At 41.8% G+C, this 16,074-nt stretch overlaps 1 protein-coding gene across 2 annotated transcripts; it reads right to left on the bottom strand.

Annotated features, from left to right (window-relative positions):
* Window positions 1-4,422: 4,422 nt before the first annotated feature.
* On the bottom strand, window positions 4,423-15,645 carry KCNJ2 (potassium inwardly rectifying channel subfamily J member 2). Of its 2 annotated transcripts, none has more exons than XM_081029389.1 (2): window positions 14,697-14,877; window positions 4,423-9,684 (listed from the first exon to the last, which is right to left on the bottom strand). In XM_081029389.1, exon 2 carries the CDS (start codon window positions 9,463-9,465, stop codon window positions 8,182-8,184), a length of 1,284 nt encoding a protein of 427 aa, XP_080885515.1. In that variant the 5' UTR covers window positions 9,466-9,684; window positions 14,697-14,877; the 3' UTR covers window positions 4,423-8,181. The 2 variants fall into 2 exon arrangements, with proteins under 2 accessions (XP_080885515.1, XP_080885516.1); XM_081029390.1 differs by lacking the exon at window positions 14,697-14,877 and adding an exon at window positions 15,431-15,645 and having other exon boundaries at window positions 4,429-9,684.
* Between the last annotated feature and the right edge of the window lie 429 nt (window positions 15,646-16,074).

The following is a 16,074-nucleotide window of genomic DNA, read 5'->3' as shown; positions in this document are numbered from 1 at the left end:
CTGCAACTTTCAGCTGATCCTGGATACGGCAGAGAGGAGGGCTTCGTGGTCTGATGGGCACTCAAAGAACTTCTGACAGGACCGAAGAAAACCTCTGGCGTGTTGACTTGACTGTCCCTCCTTTTCGTATGAATGGCTGCCATCTGAGAGTGCTTTTGCCAAGAGTGTTCTGTACGGGATGTGTACACACTTGCCTTTGAACTTCCTCTGTTGGTAAATAATCTGTCTTTACGGGTCTGTGTCTGGGCGCCCAAGGCAGCTATTTTTAAGGACACTCTTATACACTATTTAGTAAAACACTCTCTTTGTTTGCAAGATCAAATAAAGAGTTGCTTAACTGGGATGTCAGATGTAGGTATACTATCAAAAATTTGAAAAAACAAAAGCCAAATAAAACTATACAGTGTGACACTTGATTCATTGGTTTGTTATACAAGAGTGAACCTAGGGGATATCTTCCCACCCATGTGTCAGGTTCGGGAAATACTGAGACAGAGATGATTTCACAGGGCAGAGTGGTCAGTTAGCGTGAAGAAATGAAAAAGCAGCATCCATGGGAGCAGAATTTTTCACAAAATCATGATTTTTACAAAATCATTCCCAGTAAGGCATTACGAAAATATGTGACTTCATGGTGACATCCCTGAAAAACATATTTCTGTAAAGATATCTGTATATAGAGGGTCATCACTGTATCTTTACACAGTATCTAATATATCATAAGTACTCAATAATTGGTAGTTATTGTGATACATAAATTTTGGTTTTCTCAATTGTAAGACAAAATGAATATACAACCATACTGCCCATATTCCAAACTATGATCTATTGTCGGCCAAGTCCACATAGAAAATTTTGAATCACCAGCACCATATAATTAATTCCTCAATAAATTTTCGGTCAAATTGCATAGAATTTTCTAGACATCAAACCCCTTAACAACTCCAGTCTCTCAGGATATAATCTCAAACCTGAAATTAAAAAAAAAATTTAAAAAATCTCAGGAAATGAGTACAGTCACCACCAAAATCAAACCCTCCATTCAAGCCCTGTCTTTTGCGTCTTACCTGCACATTTCTGGCCAGCCTGGTCTTCTGAGATTGGTTATATAGACTTTACAACGGGTTATCTGATTTCCTCAGCAAAGCAGATAGGAAGCAAAAACCTAACTGGGTCTTGGGGACTTCTGGTACTGCACAAAACAGCAAGTGATGGTTTAAAGGACAAACCTTGACAAGCACATTCTACCAAGAAGAGCTGCGCCTATTGGCTTGCATCACACCAGGAAACCATTTTTTTTTGGGGGGGATCTCATGTGCTTCCTTTAATTTCTTTGAGCTGTCCTCCTTCATGGGTAAAATGGGACTCAACCAAACTACCTTGGAGACTCTTCCAGATGTACGAGTCAAGACTTTATAAAACTAACAAAAATATTAATATTTTATCAACACGTTAACCCATAAACGCAAAAGAATTAAGTTCCAGCAAAATATCAGTAAAATCTACTAGTATATGTTTAAAGGTTCAGGGTCACAGAGTGATAGAGAATAAATATACAAATGAATATTTCTTCCTCCTTAAAAGGAAAAGTAGACACTCACACATAATACTTCTTTCAAGTGTATGTATAATCACATTATTTTAAAGTCTTGGGAAAGAGAAATAAACTTTTGATGGACCCTTAGTGTTTAGCCAACAATATCACAAACAATTGAGACACTTATGAATATTTTTTAGGTTCCTCTTACAAATGTTCCAACTGGGTTTTATAGTGACATGGTTCAAAATTTAGAAAGCATAGAAAGGTTTACAGGAAAGGTTCAGGAAACCATTTTTTGAATAAGGCAGAGAATTGCATAATATTTTAGAAAACCATTCCTCCAAAACAATGACTGCCTTGAGACAGCAAAACTTGAGCTGTTCGGAGAGAGCCCCTTATATGTAATTATTCATCGTGATTATTCTTACTAGTTAGTAACCCTCCTATGCAGAGTCTTTCTTTAAACCCCTCCACTTCCACACTCTTCCTAACTGCCCCTCTCCTCCCTTCCCCCGGAACATTCTAATTCTCCAGCTTCCGAAGTAGACAACAGACTTATGCCAGTTTGCCCAGAACTTTCCCAGTGTTAGTCTGCAAATCTTACATCCAGGGAAAGCCTGTCTGTCCCAGGCAGACCGGGGCAGTTGGTCACCCTATTCCCCAGCCAGATATTGTGATAGTCTTATTGCACCTGCTTCTTGCAGGTGTTACCTGGTAATTGTGTAATTTTTTAAGTCATTATAACAACCCTCCTCTACTGGCTCAAATCATCAGGTCACTAAGATCCTTGGTCTGAACTTTGTTTTTGTTTTTTTTAAGTCTCTGGTGTTTTAAAACATGCTACTCATGGACTTTTTTCTTTTCTTTTTTTTTTTAAAGGAGGGCACAGAGGCCCTGTGGGGATCGAACCGGCAACCTTCATGTTATTGGCACCATGCTCTTACCAACTTAGCTAACCGGCCGCCCCTCACTAAACTTTTCTTCCTTTCTTTCTTTAATTTGGGGAAGCAAATCTGATAGATTTAATCAGTGTGCCAGCTCTAAAATGGAAATTGCTAGAGGAAAATTTACAAGTATTATATGGAGAGCTGCTGCTTAAGAAAGCCAGAGTTTGAGGCCTTGTTGGGATGTCACTGAAAAGAATGCCTAAGCAGGACTCTGGAATGCCACCCTGCCTTTTCTTCACATAATACAAAATTTTACAAAGTAGGAGTGAGGCCACGTGGCTTTCACTCGCTGCCTGGAGTCACCATTCTATATCTTGCATAACAGGACCAATCACCAAGAGGACCGTGCTACACCTTTGACAGCCATGGGGGGATGGAAGGCAGAGGCCTGTGATGTGGTCGGGCGTCTGCGTTTGGTGAGTAACCATGCTTTGTGGTTTTGCCTCTGAGCAGGCCTAAGCAATTCCTAGTGAATTAAAATTCCTCTGAAGTTTGAAACGTACCAAATCCCACAACCGATGCTTCAATTTGTGATTAACCTACCCTTTGTGAGTTGTCCCCTCACTTCAAGAACTAAAGGAGGAATTGTGGAGCAGGTTATGAAGGAGGTGGGAATTCTGGGCTGATGCTCCCGGTGTGGAGAAAAAAGCGTGTCCATCACCTGCGAGAATGAAAAATGGGAAGCAGGAAGGCAGGAGATTAAATAAATAGTGAAACTTTCACCAAGAATGCCTCCAAACGGGAAGGATAGAGCAATTATTTAAAAACAAAACAAAAACAAAACAATAAAACACAGCCCAATGCTGAATGGCGCCAGTTTGAATCTCAGTTCCAATAGCTACTAGCTGGGTGTGCTTGTCTAAGATGCTCAACCTCTCTGAGCCTCAGTTTTTTTTTCATTTCTTAAATGGGGATAGTAATTAATAGTGCCTCCTCCATAGGGTTGCTATTAAGATTAACTTCTTTAGAATGTATTAAGAACCTAGAACCATGTTTGGAACATAGTAAGTGCCATGTGAATATTTGTTAAAGAAAAAATATTAAGGAGCGACCCATATCTCAGAATGCAGATTTTTCTCAGTATTTCCAATTGTGAAAACAGTTACATCAAATTGGCTAGAGAAGAAGTAGTACTTTTCTCTGAGACGGTATATACAAGTTACCAAGGAGTCACTTTGTGCCCTGAAACAGCATACAGCTTAGTGGATTAAACTAGGTTTGGAGGCAGATGAAACCTGAATTCTAGTATCACCTTAGTGATTCATTAGCTTTAAAATCTACCCTCAGTTTCTTCATCAGTAACAGAGGCCAATAAATTACAGGCCGCAGGCCAAATCTATCCCACAGCCTGCAGTTGTAAAGTTTTATTGAAACACAGAGCCACACTATTTGTTTTCATGTTATCTGTGATTGCTTTCACTCTACAAGTGAAGAAAACACTCTGTTATGCACCCCAAATTCTTACTATCAGGCTCTAGTAGGAACACGTATGCCAACTCCTGATCTATATAATACGACGATATCCTGATTTTTTTCTGAGAAAACCAGGTTATATATATGGCAGAACACTACACAAAGTCTAGGCTCCATGAAGAGAGACTATTATCATTAAACAAAAAAGTCAAAATCTAAACCTTGTATTTTTTGTTAGTTTTGTTTGCTTGTTTTTCCGTCTTTTCTATTCCCTCGCTACCTAGGCCATTCTGTCCCAAAAGAAAATATGAGCTTGACTTCCTCTAACTTGGATTAAACTAATCTGCCACCCCAATGCACCTGCCTGTTGAGGAAGTTTCTATGGCTCTATTCATCCAGATCACCAGGGTTTCTGTCCTATTGTTTGGGAACATTTGCTTTATATCTCAGTGATTTTACACAAGCAGACAGGAAGCCCAAAGATCTTGCACCGATTTGTTTTCAATGTTTAATTTTTTATTTAGAAATAATAAAATAAGACATAATATATAAAAATATGTACAATCCATAGTTTGTGCAGTACAATAGGAAGACTTTAGGTACAAAAGGATGGCAAATGGGAAAATAATAACTCTCACGATTGTCAAAGGCCGGGATTGTTCAACTCGCCAGAGCCCAGAGCTAAAACCCAACGTCACTATAAAAGAGATCCTGGTTGGGAGTGGGGACATGACTGTGCAACACTTTTTTTTTTCCACCTTAATATTATTAGACACAGAGTGAAAAACGACTCACTCTACTTCTCAGAACAAGTTTTTTGCCTTTACTGAGTGGCTTATGATAAAATATGAACTGACATTTGTTATTTGCAAGGGCGACATAATTTGGGAGATACAAACTCATCAAATAAACATCAAGGTTTGGGATGGGAGTTTGTAGGGAAGAAAGGAAGTGAAGAAATAACGCATTAATAGAATTTTTTAAAAAGGTAAAACAAACTTTCTACAGGAATTTGGAAATGACTACAGTGCTATAGCGACATTCTTAAAAATGTCGGATTCAAGTATATGCTTAAAGAGATAGAAAACTATTCCTTTTTCAATAATCAAAATAGAATTCACTTTGTCTACTTTTTACTTAAAAATAAGATAACCAGGATTCTATGCCTCCTCCCCAAAATATAATGCCCAGCCGGACATGGGCAAAAGATTCTTTAAAAGGGAATAAGTCCTAAGTAAATCCAACTGGGGGGGTTTGCTTGCAACAGAGAAGCAACATGTGTCCAGGAATAGACATTCACGGTGGGTGAGTCTCTTCAATCTTCATTTTAATGACATGTGTGCACTAATTAAGGAGACCCAGTCAATAAGGACAAATGTTTTGAAGGTAAAATGCAGCAAAAAATATTGTTTGTGCATTACCTGTGTCTTGGCTCTTGACAAAAAAAAAAAAAAAAAAAAAAAAAAACACAAAAAAACCCCACAAAAACAAAAACACAGCCATTTAAAGCTTGTAACTGTTAAAATACTAATAACTAGAAAAAGCTTTCAAATGAACAGTCCATGCTGAAATAAATAACAGAAGAACATAGCCATACAAACCTTATAAGGCTGGTAAATATTTGCTAAAACCATGCTAACCGGTAGCATATAGGTACTAGCTTTCAGAAATTGCTGCACTGAAATTATACTTTCTATGGCAATTTTGTTTCCTTTACAGACTTCTATTTACATTTGGCTTTAAATATGAAAATATCTGATAAACTTTATAAAATGTACACTTTAAAAACATAGCTTCTGCAAAATTTTCTTGGAAAAACAAACAAACAAACCTGTGCACCAGAAATTTTAGAATTTTTTTTTTTTCTGTTTTTCAGAAAGAAGTTGAAAGATTTCCCTCCCTCATTCCTGCCCCCGTACCCACCCCTTTTCAATGATCTAGTCTTTTTAAGTGGCAGCACTGTGTGTTTGGGAGGAGGCTTCTCTGGGGTCACCCCAATTTGTCCACCGTATCTTCATTTAATTTACGTATCACTGAATACTCTTTGGTGTGATTATTTTCCTTTGCAAAATATCAAAATAGCAGCAGCTGAAGCCCTTGGTATCCTCTTACTGCCAACGGCCAAACCGTTTGCGTCTTTTGTTGATTCTCTTGTCCACTCAGTCTCAATTCCACCAACTCTCCAAACAACTTCCCAAACCTACTTTGCAATTTGGATTTAGAATAGCATCCACTTGCTTCACATTTCTATCACAGTTTCAATGAAAATAACGCCACAGTTTGCAACCCCATCGACTCTGAAGGCTGACAACAGCAGAAACGGTGATATTGTTGCAGGCACTGCATTCAGATATGGCTGTTCAAGAGACCATCACAAACATTGAGTCACGAAATACAGGATTCTAGAACAAGCTGTTTTTTAATGGCATACTGGGATATAATACCGTAAGAGAGTTGATTTTGAGACTCCAATTAAAAAGAAAAGTCAGTAACCCCAGAATTCACAAATAGGGAACGTTAAACCGAAACAGAGCTTCATTACTAAACTAGAGTTGGGGGAGAAAAATCATTGTTTTTAGCAAGTCAGGCAGCCTGGCAAGAGAGGCTTGTGGAAAATAACATGTCCTTCAGTCACCTACGCTAGGGGTCCACAGGTGACAGGGATCAACTCAGATTCAATCATGAGTGTGCATACAGAAATGGGAACTAACCCTTTTAGACCATTATCTCCTTCACTTGTGATTGTGTTGTATTTTGTATGACTCTTGTTGACCCTAAAATACTGAGACACTTTCATTCCTACCCTCTAATATTTAAAAAAAAAAAAACAGCAACTTTCCTCTCGCTCCTGAATACTTGAGTTGATGTCAAAGAGGCTTGTCCCCATCTCGCCACCTCCCCCACGTTGGCATTTGCAGCCCTCTCAGACACTGCAGGGCTCACTCCAGACATACTGATCAGAATAACCAGTCTAGAGGTCTGGTGTGGCACCTTTTCTAAGGCAAAATCAATCGGGAAATGTCCTGGGAGTCAGGGAAACAAATTCAACTACAAGGGTTTAAACCCAGTTATCTTCCATGTTGGATGGCTCAGTTCTGAGGATGCTGACTAAATTCAACCAAGGCCTTACCTTATGGAATACATTTTGGAATGTGCAAAAAAGAGAAAACCCAGAAAAAGCTGAGAGCATGTCACCATCTCCCAACTTATGCATTAGCCTGGCCAGCTAAAATCTTTTCAGGAAAGATTTTTTTTTTGTGTGTGTGTGTGTGTGAATTTTACTTTCCCTTTCTTCTTCCTCTTATAATACAAAAGTTACGTGAAAGAACAAAATTTAAAAAGCACTACACTTAACTGGATTTGGCATGTATGATGTCCTATTTTCTGAATAAGGTGCAAAAGGAGAGGGTAGTTCAAGGTCTTGGTGAGGTTCAAAGTTATTGTCTCTTGATTTCAAGGCAGCCGGGGAGCTTCCTTTCCTTTTTAGTATAAGCTCCACTGTGCAAAAATGTGCATTATCTTTGGTATTTATTTTAGGTAGTCTAACTTAAAATTTGAGATAACCCATTAACATCATAAAGGAAAAAAAAAACCCAGAGGCTACCATTTGGCTATTGTTACATAATGCCCTTATGTAACGAGAAAAAAAGAGAGAGACAGAGAGAGAGAGAGACAGAGAGACAGAGAGAGAGAGAGAGAATTAATTCTAGCAAACAAATTACTGGCCTCAAAAAATCAGGCTCTCGTGTTGGCAGCTAATAGCCAAATACTTGCCACTTTGAAGCACATATCATGAGCTTTCAACAAAGTTCAACACTGACTTTTAAATTACATGAAAGAAAAACTACACGGCAACAAAAATACAATTTGTGTTCATGTAGTTAGCAGCTTTTCAAAATTAAGGCAGAGTCTTGCCTTTGTTATGCCATTAAAAACATCCTTGTTCCCTAAAGAGAAGCATTCTGGATAAGTCAAATACCCAACCAAGGCTTGCCTGCAAGTTCAAGTTTTGTAAAAACACAAAACAAAACATAAAAAAAAAATAACCCCATAACTTATTCTACAACATATATGTGCCATTGGGTCACGGGGAGGCATGTTTAGTGCTTTGCATTAATCTCCGAGCTTAGAGTCTTTCTCTGAAACCATTGTGCTAGCCTCGGTCCCTTGTGGCCATTTGCCTTGACCCAGCTCTTCACCAGTACCGTCGTCTGAATAACTGTTTTGGGCCTTTGACCTATAGGCTGTGTTGTAAAGCAAATATCCCAGAGAAGGAACCAGTCATATCTCCGATTCTCGCCGTAAGGGTCTGGGCTCTAGAGGTACACTTGCCTGGTTGTGAAGGTCAATGTCAGGGGGGGTGTCCGTACTAGTGCTTTCTGGAACCCCATTTTCACTGTCATCTTCCTCTTTGCTTGTGAGGGCAACTTCATTTTCATAGCAAAATGAATTAGCGTTTGAGAGGATATATTTCTTTTCTGCTAAGTCTCTGGCACTACAAAGTGGGGTGTTGGGGACTTCATAAGTCTTGTGGAACCTCGAGTAGTCCACTTTGTAGTAATGCTTCTCTTCAAAGAGTACAGGCTCGTAGCGGTGGCCCCAAAGGATTTCATTTGCCAGGTACGAGCTACGGCACTGTGTCGTCATGGCGGTGGCTTCCACCATGCCTTCCAGTATCACAACAATTTCAAAGTCTGCATTGTCAACATCCTGCTTACTCAAATCGTATAAAGGGCTGTCTTCATCTATTTCGTGGACAATGGTGATAGGGGACACCAGGAATATGCGGTCAATCCCACTGTCAAACCCGACATTGATATCTATTTGATCCAGGGGGATGTATTCCCCTTCTGAAGTAATTCTGGACTTGAGGAGCTGTGCTCGAACGTGAGCTTCCACCAGATGGCTTTTCCGGAGGTTGCCCACACGCCACATCAAACACAGCTTGCCATCGCGCATGGCGATGACAGCATTGTGACTGAAGACCAGAGTCTCGTTTCTCTTCTTCGGCTTGGCCATCTTCGCCATGACGGCACCGATGATAAAGGCATCGATGATGCAGCCCACAATGGATTGGAACACCACCATGAACACGGCAATGGGGCACTCGTCCGTGACACAGCGGAACCCATAGCCGATGGTGGTCTGGGTCTCGATGGAGAAAAGGAAGGCAGCCGTGAAACTCTTGACTTCAGATACACAGGCTTTGCTCTCTTTAGCTGCATCCAGATCCCCGTGGAGCAGAGCAATCAACCAAAACACACAGCCAAAAAACAGCCACGACAGAACAAAAGCCAGGCAGAAGATAACCAGCATCCATCGCCAGCGAATGTCCACACACGTGGTAAAGATGTCTGCCAAGTACCGTTGTCCCTTCTCACCCACGTTGATGAACTGGACATTACAGTGGCCGTCTTTCTTCACAAAGCGGCTCCTGCACTGCTGTCTGGTGTGGACTTTACTCTTCCCGTTCCCAAAGCCATTGGCAACCGCCATGGTGGCCAGCTTCATGCCGTCTTCTTCTGAAGAGACAATGCTGTAGCGGTTGGTTCGCACACTGCCCATTGCTTCTGCCGTGGACGCCAGTGCTTCTGCTTTGGAAAACAGTCTGAGTTTTTGCAAAACCCTTTGGAGAAACAGTTTTGAATGTTCAGTGAGGACACACACGTACAAAAAATAAAATAAGGAGAGATGGGGGTCTCCAGGAGTTTTGTGGTTCTACCAAAGTCTGTCTACTGACATGCAGTGATTTTAGTAACTCAGCTGACATCCAGAGAACAGGTCCTGTCAGGAAAAGAGACAATTCATTCATTACAAAAGAAGTCATTCTCAAGGGGTCTACTTCCTAAGGCAACATTTCCCAGCAAGACACAGAGTCAGATATAGATAAATATATTCCACATTGAATTGTAGGATTTTTAAAATATTTGCAGCCTAAAAATATTTATTTTCTTTCAAAGCACAGAATCATTCAGCACAGGAGAGTGAGTTGTTTGTGACCGTCTTTCAACCAAAATTTCAGGTCCCTTTTCTTCTATTTTTAGCAAGCAGCCTAAAATATTCTAGTTCTCAGGTCTCTCTCTCCCCTCTTATTCTCTTCTTTTGCTTGCTTTCCCTACTTGCTAGGATGCCAAGTTATTAAGCAGAAGCGAGACTTTCTAATTCCAACGTTTGTTGTGAAGCTTTAAGAACTCAGACGTGTAGAGAACATTGCACACAAATGAAGAGGGTTAATATGAATTGAGTTGCAGGTGCATTGTGGGAGAACATTCGAGCTCTTGATAACAAGGTTGACATCAGAAGGCACAGGCTTTTTGTTTAAATGAGAACTCAACAGACAGCCCTTTACACCATCTGAAATGGATCTTAATTTCTGGAGACTGTTTTTGGGAGATTGTGTGCTGTCTCACTTCGTGAACTTCAGCCACTGTGGAGAAATGCCTGACAACATCTCTGTGGGTGCAGCTGATTCTGACTTGAAGACACAAGTTAGCTCTGGGGGATAGGGAGTGATTCTGTTGCCTAGCAATAAGAGTCCTGAAATTCTCCGGAGATGGGATTGCTGTGTGTATAATGACAGGCTCGGAAGTAAGCACCTTTGTGCCAAAGGACCAGGTCTTTAGCGGATTGAGATAAGGCAGGAACTCATTTTATGTGAGGCCAATTCTGTGTTTTCCCAAACAGAGGCAACTCGGTAGGAATAGATCATAAATGTCAGTCAGCTTACTTTCACTTCAAGCGCTATTGTTTGCTGTATGTTCCTATGGAGAAGCCACTCATCTTCACTAAATGTGAACAAACAGTCGTTCTGTTTTCTCCTCTTGCCTAATTCTCTAAGCAAAAACCATCTACTTACTATTACTTTCCTTCTTTGCTCCAAAGACTGTTGTTTTTCCTTGACTAATTAACAAAAGCCTAAGGATAAGTCGAGAGTGTTTGATCAAATATGAATTAGTGCAGCACACACCCCCCCCCAAAAAAAAAGTGATTTGCAACATTTCAAATAACCAAACCTATCTTCTGTATGAAAGGTGAACAATGAACAACACATGAAAAAGATCAGAAATTTGGTGAAGCCCTGATAATAATAATGAGGACTCCACTTTTTCTTTCTCCCCCCAAGCCATATTAATGCTAAGCAGCTAACAAAACCCATTTCAGCCAAGCCAACTGCAAACAAATAAAGCAAATTATTTATCTTGTTTTGCACAGCCCCTGAAAGAGAGGTAAGGTGCATTGTCTTTGAAAATGCCTTGCTACATATACAGTCTTTTCACTTCTCCCTCTTCATCCAAGTTATTATGCAAGAATGTGCCCCAACACATTTTTCCTGTGATTAGTCATCTGTGAAAATTGCAATGTGTGTTACATTTTGGCAGCTTTTGACACCTAAATGATGCCCGATTTGAAAGTGTCTTTGAATTACTTTATAAAAAGAAGTTACTGTGCCTTCCCTGTCTTCCACCTGCTTGAATGTTTTGTCTGCTTCCCTGTGAAGTTTGCACTTGGACAAAAGAAACAAGACTCCTAATGCTCGGGGTTCTAGATCCTGGACATGGAAAGAATATTTTTAAACAGGGATTTCAGCTTATTTGGCTCACATGAAATCGCCAAGCATCTATTTCTACACAGAAACAGATAGAGATAATAATATAATACCAAATGCAGGTGTATTTTCCAAAAACGGGGGGGTGGGGAGGGAGGCATCATTTAAATAGTACTTGTATCCTTGAGTTCTGATTGACTTCAGAATCTTATACTGTAAGCTGACACCAAGAAATTCCCTTTTCATCATTCAAAGCAATCCTTCATCTGAGTTACCATTAGAGACAGTCTCAAATTTATTGATTTACTTGTACACTTTTGCCAGATTAAAGCATAACAACTGTATGAAATCTAAAGACGAATTACTGACTTTCCAAAAATCTTGACCCCAGGACATGCATTTGAATTCTACAAAACACACAATACCAGCTTCCTCTGAATAGCTTTCCGCATTTAGAACCTTGAAAATAGCCTGTATTGAGCGACTATTATTGTCTTATTTCCATTGCTAATGACAGAATATGCTCCAGATAGGGAGCATCATTTGCAAATTTTACCATTTCTGCCTTAAAAGAGGGGGAAGGAAGCTTCTTTTGCAAAATGAAAACTTTTGTCACTGCGAATAGATACTCGTATGCTCCAAAACGGTAAATAGGTATACACATTATGTGTATGCAGACTTTTGTGGAGCTGATTACACAGCAAAAACCTAGAACCTGCCAAATTTTGAGAGGTTAGTTGCCTTCATATTCCACTCTGAAGAATGCCTTTCCTATTAACCTGCCCACACACCGGAGTGGCTGTAGGCAAGCAGGAAACATTCTTGCCTGTTCTTCTATCAGTGAAAATCACCAACTCACCGCTCCTGGCGAAAACATGCATTAGGAAGAGGGCTTTCGTGCAACTTTATTTTAGGGAGACATTCCAAATCATTTTTTTGAGAAACATTGGATTAGGAGTAGATGGGAACCCTAAATGATTTGACTCCTTGATGGGTACAACTCAAGAGAAGTGATATTGGATTGGATGAACAATGTGTCAATTCCCCTATCCATCAAAGTATTTAAGGGCCTGATGTAAATTTAAGAGACACAAATAATCATTTTTACCCAGGCTAGAACCAATGAGGTAGAAAATATTTCTGGGAAATTGAGAGGCAACATGTGGTGCCGTTCATGTTAAGACTATTTATAGGCTGAGCCAAAATTAAGCATAAGCAATGGAAAAAATAGTTCAGTGCTTCACTCTTAGGTAGTTGTTAAGGAAGAGAGAGCTAGGGATAAATAAAAGGTCAAGGGGGATAACATGGTATAAATGAGTGAATCTAAATCATTTTTTTTACCATACAGGAAATATTTCAAATATGGATTATTAAGAAAAAAAAGAAAAAGGTACTTAGAAAGAATAACCAAAAATAAATGTGTCCCATCAGATGGTCATGGTGTAGTGAATAGGAAAGTTCCTAACTAAGGACAGGAAATAAGGATAGTAAAAGAAAGTGTGCTGGGCTAGAGAGAGGTCTGCTAATGAGTATTTTAGAGCAGCTATTCCCCAGCTGACGCCACATAGACCAGCCTTAGTGTGCTCTGGGCACGTGTTGCTATGTGAGCACAACTGCTAGCAAAGCAACCTCTTAGACGTTCAGTAAACAGAGGGAGGGGGAGGGGAAGTACAGGAGGGAATACCCATTTGTCTATGTGAGCATTATAATATTTATACTCAACAATGTCTGTAGCATCACTCGGTATGTGCAAATGCTGAAAATACATACATATTTGCAAGCAAACATATACGCCAAGAAAAAAAAAAGAAACACTTAAAACGATTTATCTGTTCAAGTACAGATGTAGTCAAACTTTCATGCTCCTCAAAACTTCATACAAGGACTCTACAGTGAACCAGAAAGTCTACATCCGGAGAGTCTAAAGGAAGTAGAAATATTGTGTGTGTGCATGCTTTTTTAATGCCAAATTCACAAGGGTTTAGAACAAATATTCCTATGGATACCAATAACATACAAGAAAGTGCCATCAAAACATGAGGGGAAAGGGCTAAAAGTAAAGTGAAATGACCTTGACCCCAACTCTCACCCCTCCCACCATCCTTGAAGTCACATCTCTCACTCCTGAACATGGAGATTTTTCCAGATAATGGCAAATATAAATAAAACACTTGGGGTGGGGGTGGAAGCGAGCAGGGAAAAAAGCTAACAAGTGCACAGGTAATAATACACAGCAAACATACAATAGTGGTTAGGGAGGAAATCCGACAGCCTATAGATTATTAATGTGAAAGAAGTGGTAAAAGGCAATATGCATTTTGTGCATACGCAAAACACGTTTTCCAACAGTGCCTTATTTCCTAACAGGCAAATTCGGAGTTTATGAAAATCCCCAGGATTCACTGCCGTATCGTAGCTACCATCCCACGGATATGCTTACCCAGGCACAAACATTAAACTGCCCATTTCCTATCTCCTTTTTTCTTCTTCAATTGTCACGATGAGTCTATGTTATGATGCAACCTTTTTGCAGAAAAAAAAAGTCGTTTTGACCACTATGCTCCCTAGAAACCACGCTGTCTTCAAGCTAGGTATTAGTACTATTATTGCTAAGAATTACAAGTTGGCTTAGGGGAGAGTGACATAATGATGTGAAAGTTTTGCGGTCTTCGGGCTCAATTCCCAACTCTGACTCCCGCTCTCTTCCCCAGCAAAGCAACTTTGAGACACCCGGTCTGTTTGGAACTCCATGCTGCACTTGAAGCAGTGACAAAAAAAAAAAAAAAAAAAAGGCTTATGAGACTGTCCCTGAGTACCAAGGTTTGCCAAGGTCTGAGACCAGCGCTGTAAATACACTCTCCCCCCGCTCCCTCGCTGCCTTTTTTTTTGTCCTGAGAGCGAGAATCGAACGCAGACTCCCTTGCCCTGGTCTCCAAACTCAGTATCTCGCTACAGCTGGTGCATTGGAAGTTATGAGCACAAACAGATGCTGCAGAGAAATGTTTCTATTGCTCAACTGTTCCAAGCATGTCTCCGTATTTTTAGCTCTGGGGATGTTCTGGTGCGCACACAAACTCTATAGGCATGATCCGGGACTCGAGAGCGTGGGTGAGCTCTACAGCAGCGTGACAGCTGGGCACCTCTGGAGCAGCGGGGCAAGGTAGAGTCAGGGGCCGCTGCCTGAGTCCGCTCCCCAGGACACACCGGCGGCGAGAGAGAAGGAGGGAAGAAAACACACAGCAGCGCTTACCTGTTGCTGGCGCAGGAGCATGGGGACATGAAGTGGAAGTGGGGGGGGGCACAGAGGCATGTAAGATCCAGTGGTTTGTAAAAGCGAATGAGCCAAAGCAAACCAGAATTCCCAAGACCCAGCTTGCCGGCGACGGGGAAGGCTGCGCGCTGGCCAAGGCTTCAGTGCGCTCTGCACTGTCCTGGGCTCTTTTGAGGCGGTCCCAATACCGGCCTGCCTGGCTCCGCCCTCCGGCCTCTGCGGGCCAATCGCAGCGCGTCTGGCCGCGCCACCGGCTGCGGGAACCGCAGCGGGGAGGGGAGAATGCCACAGCCCTGGGCTCTGCCAACGAGGAGAACCTGCCGCCGCTTTCTCCGCCTCCAGCCTCCGAGCCTGGTCCGGGAGGCTAGCCCCGGCTGGGTAGGAGAGACTTGCGCCCCAGCTTGGACAGCAGCAGGTGGGAAGCTCTACTTCCGGACTTTGCAGCTGCCTAATTGCAGCCTGGCATTGGGCAAAGTTTCCTAACCCTCTCCGAGCCCCACGCTTCCCCTTTTTTCTCCTCGGCGGTGACTTTGCCTTGCGTGCTCCTCGGGGGGCCTGCGTGCCGGGTTGCCAGCGCCGGGAAGAAACGTTTGCAGCCAGGGAGGATTGCATTTCAGCCCGGGCGCATCCCCCTCTCCCCTCCCTCCCTCCCAGAGCCCCACGCCCCCGAATCTCCCGCAGAACCCGTGGTGCGCGGAGCAACCGCGAATTACCTGGGGAAAGGGACCGCGACCCCGCGCAGCACCCAGCTGGATTTAGATGAGCACAAGTGTTGCAACTGCATAGCCGTTGGGCTCGTTCTTCTCCCGACTGTTCGTGAATTACTTGCAAAGCGCCTAGACTTCTCTGAAGGGTGAACAACTTGTTCCCTCTTGCATTGTCCTCCTTCAGTCTCTTTCTCCACCACCGCCCGGCACGCTCTGCTGATCTAAAATCAGAGCAATTAGTAATGAATTCTCTGGAACAGCAACTCCTACAGACACTCAAGCTCTGCCCTCGCGCCAGCGCCTCCCAGCCCTTTCCCAGCAACCAGGCAAGAGCATGTAGACCCTTTCAAAACCTATGTAAAATTCAGTGTTAACTGGGTCTGGATCCTGGTACTTGACAGATTAATCCGTGTGTGTGTGTGTGTGTGTGTGTGTGTGTGTGTGTGTGTGTGTGTAAACTGAAAAGTGCAGTACTGTGGTGTCGAAACCAAGCTTTGCTCTTACAGGAGTCTTTTCCTTACACCGAGTTTGAGTTTGAAATCCCTGTGTGTGTTTAACGTTTCCTCAATCGATCAAAGCGGTCTTTCTTGCCGTTTATTTATCCCTTTAAAAATCCTCCCAGAGTCGCCAAATACTTCCACAATGTAGCT

The sequence above is a fragment of the Rhinolophus hipposideros genome, assembly GCF_964194185.1.
Source record: "Rhinolophus hipposideros genome assembly, chromosome: 20".
NCBI classification, from domain to species: domain Eukaryota; kingdom Metazoa; phylum Chordata; class Mammalia; order Chiroptera; family Rhinolophidae; genus Rhinolophus; species Rhinolophus hipposideros.
Note: the sequence above shows the minus strand (reverse complement) of the source record. Positions and strands in the feature narration are given on the sequence as shown.

Excerpts from the sequence above, each read along its gene's own strand:
- KCNJ2 (XM_081029390.1), bottom strand. The coding sequence starts at position 9,465 with ATGGGCAGTGTGCGAACCAACCGCTACAGCATTGTCTCTTCAGAAGAA.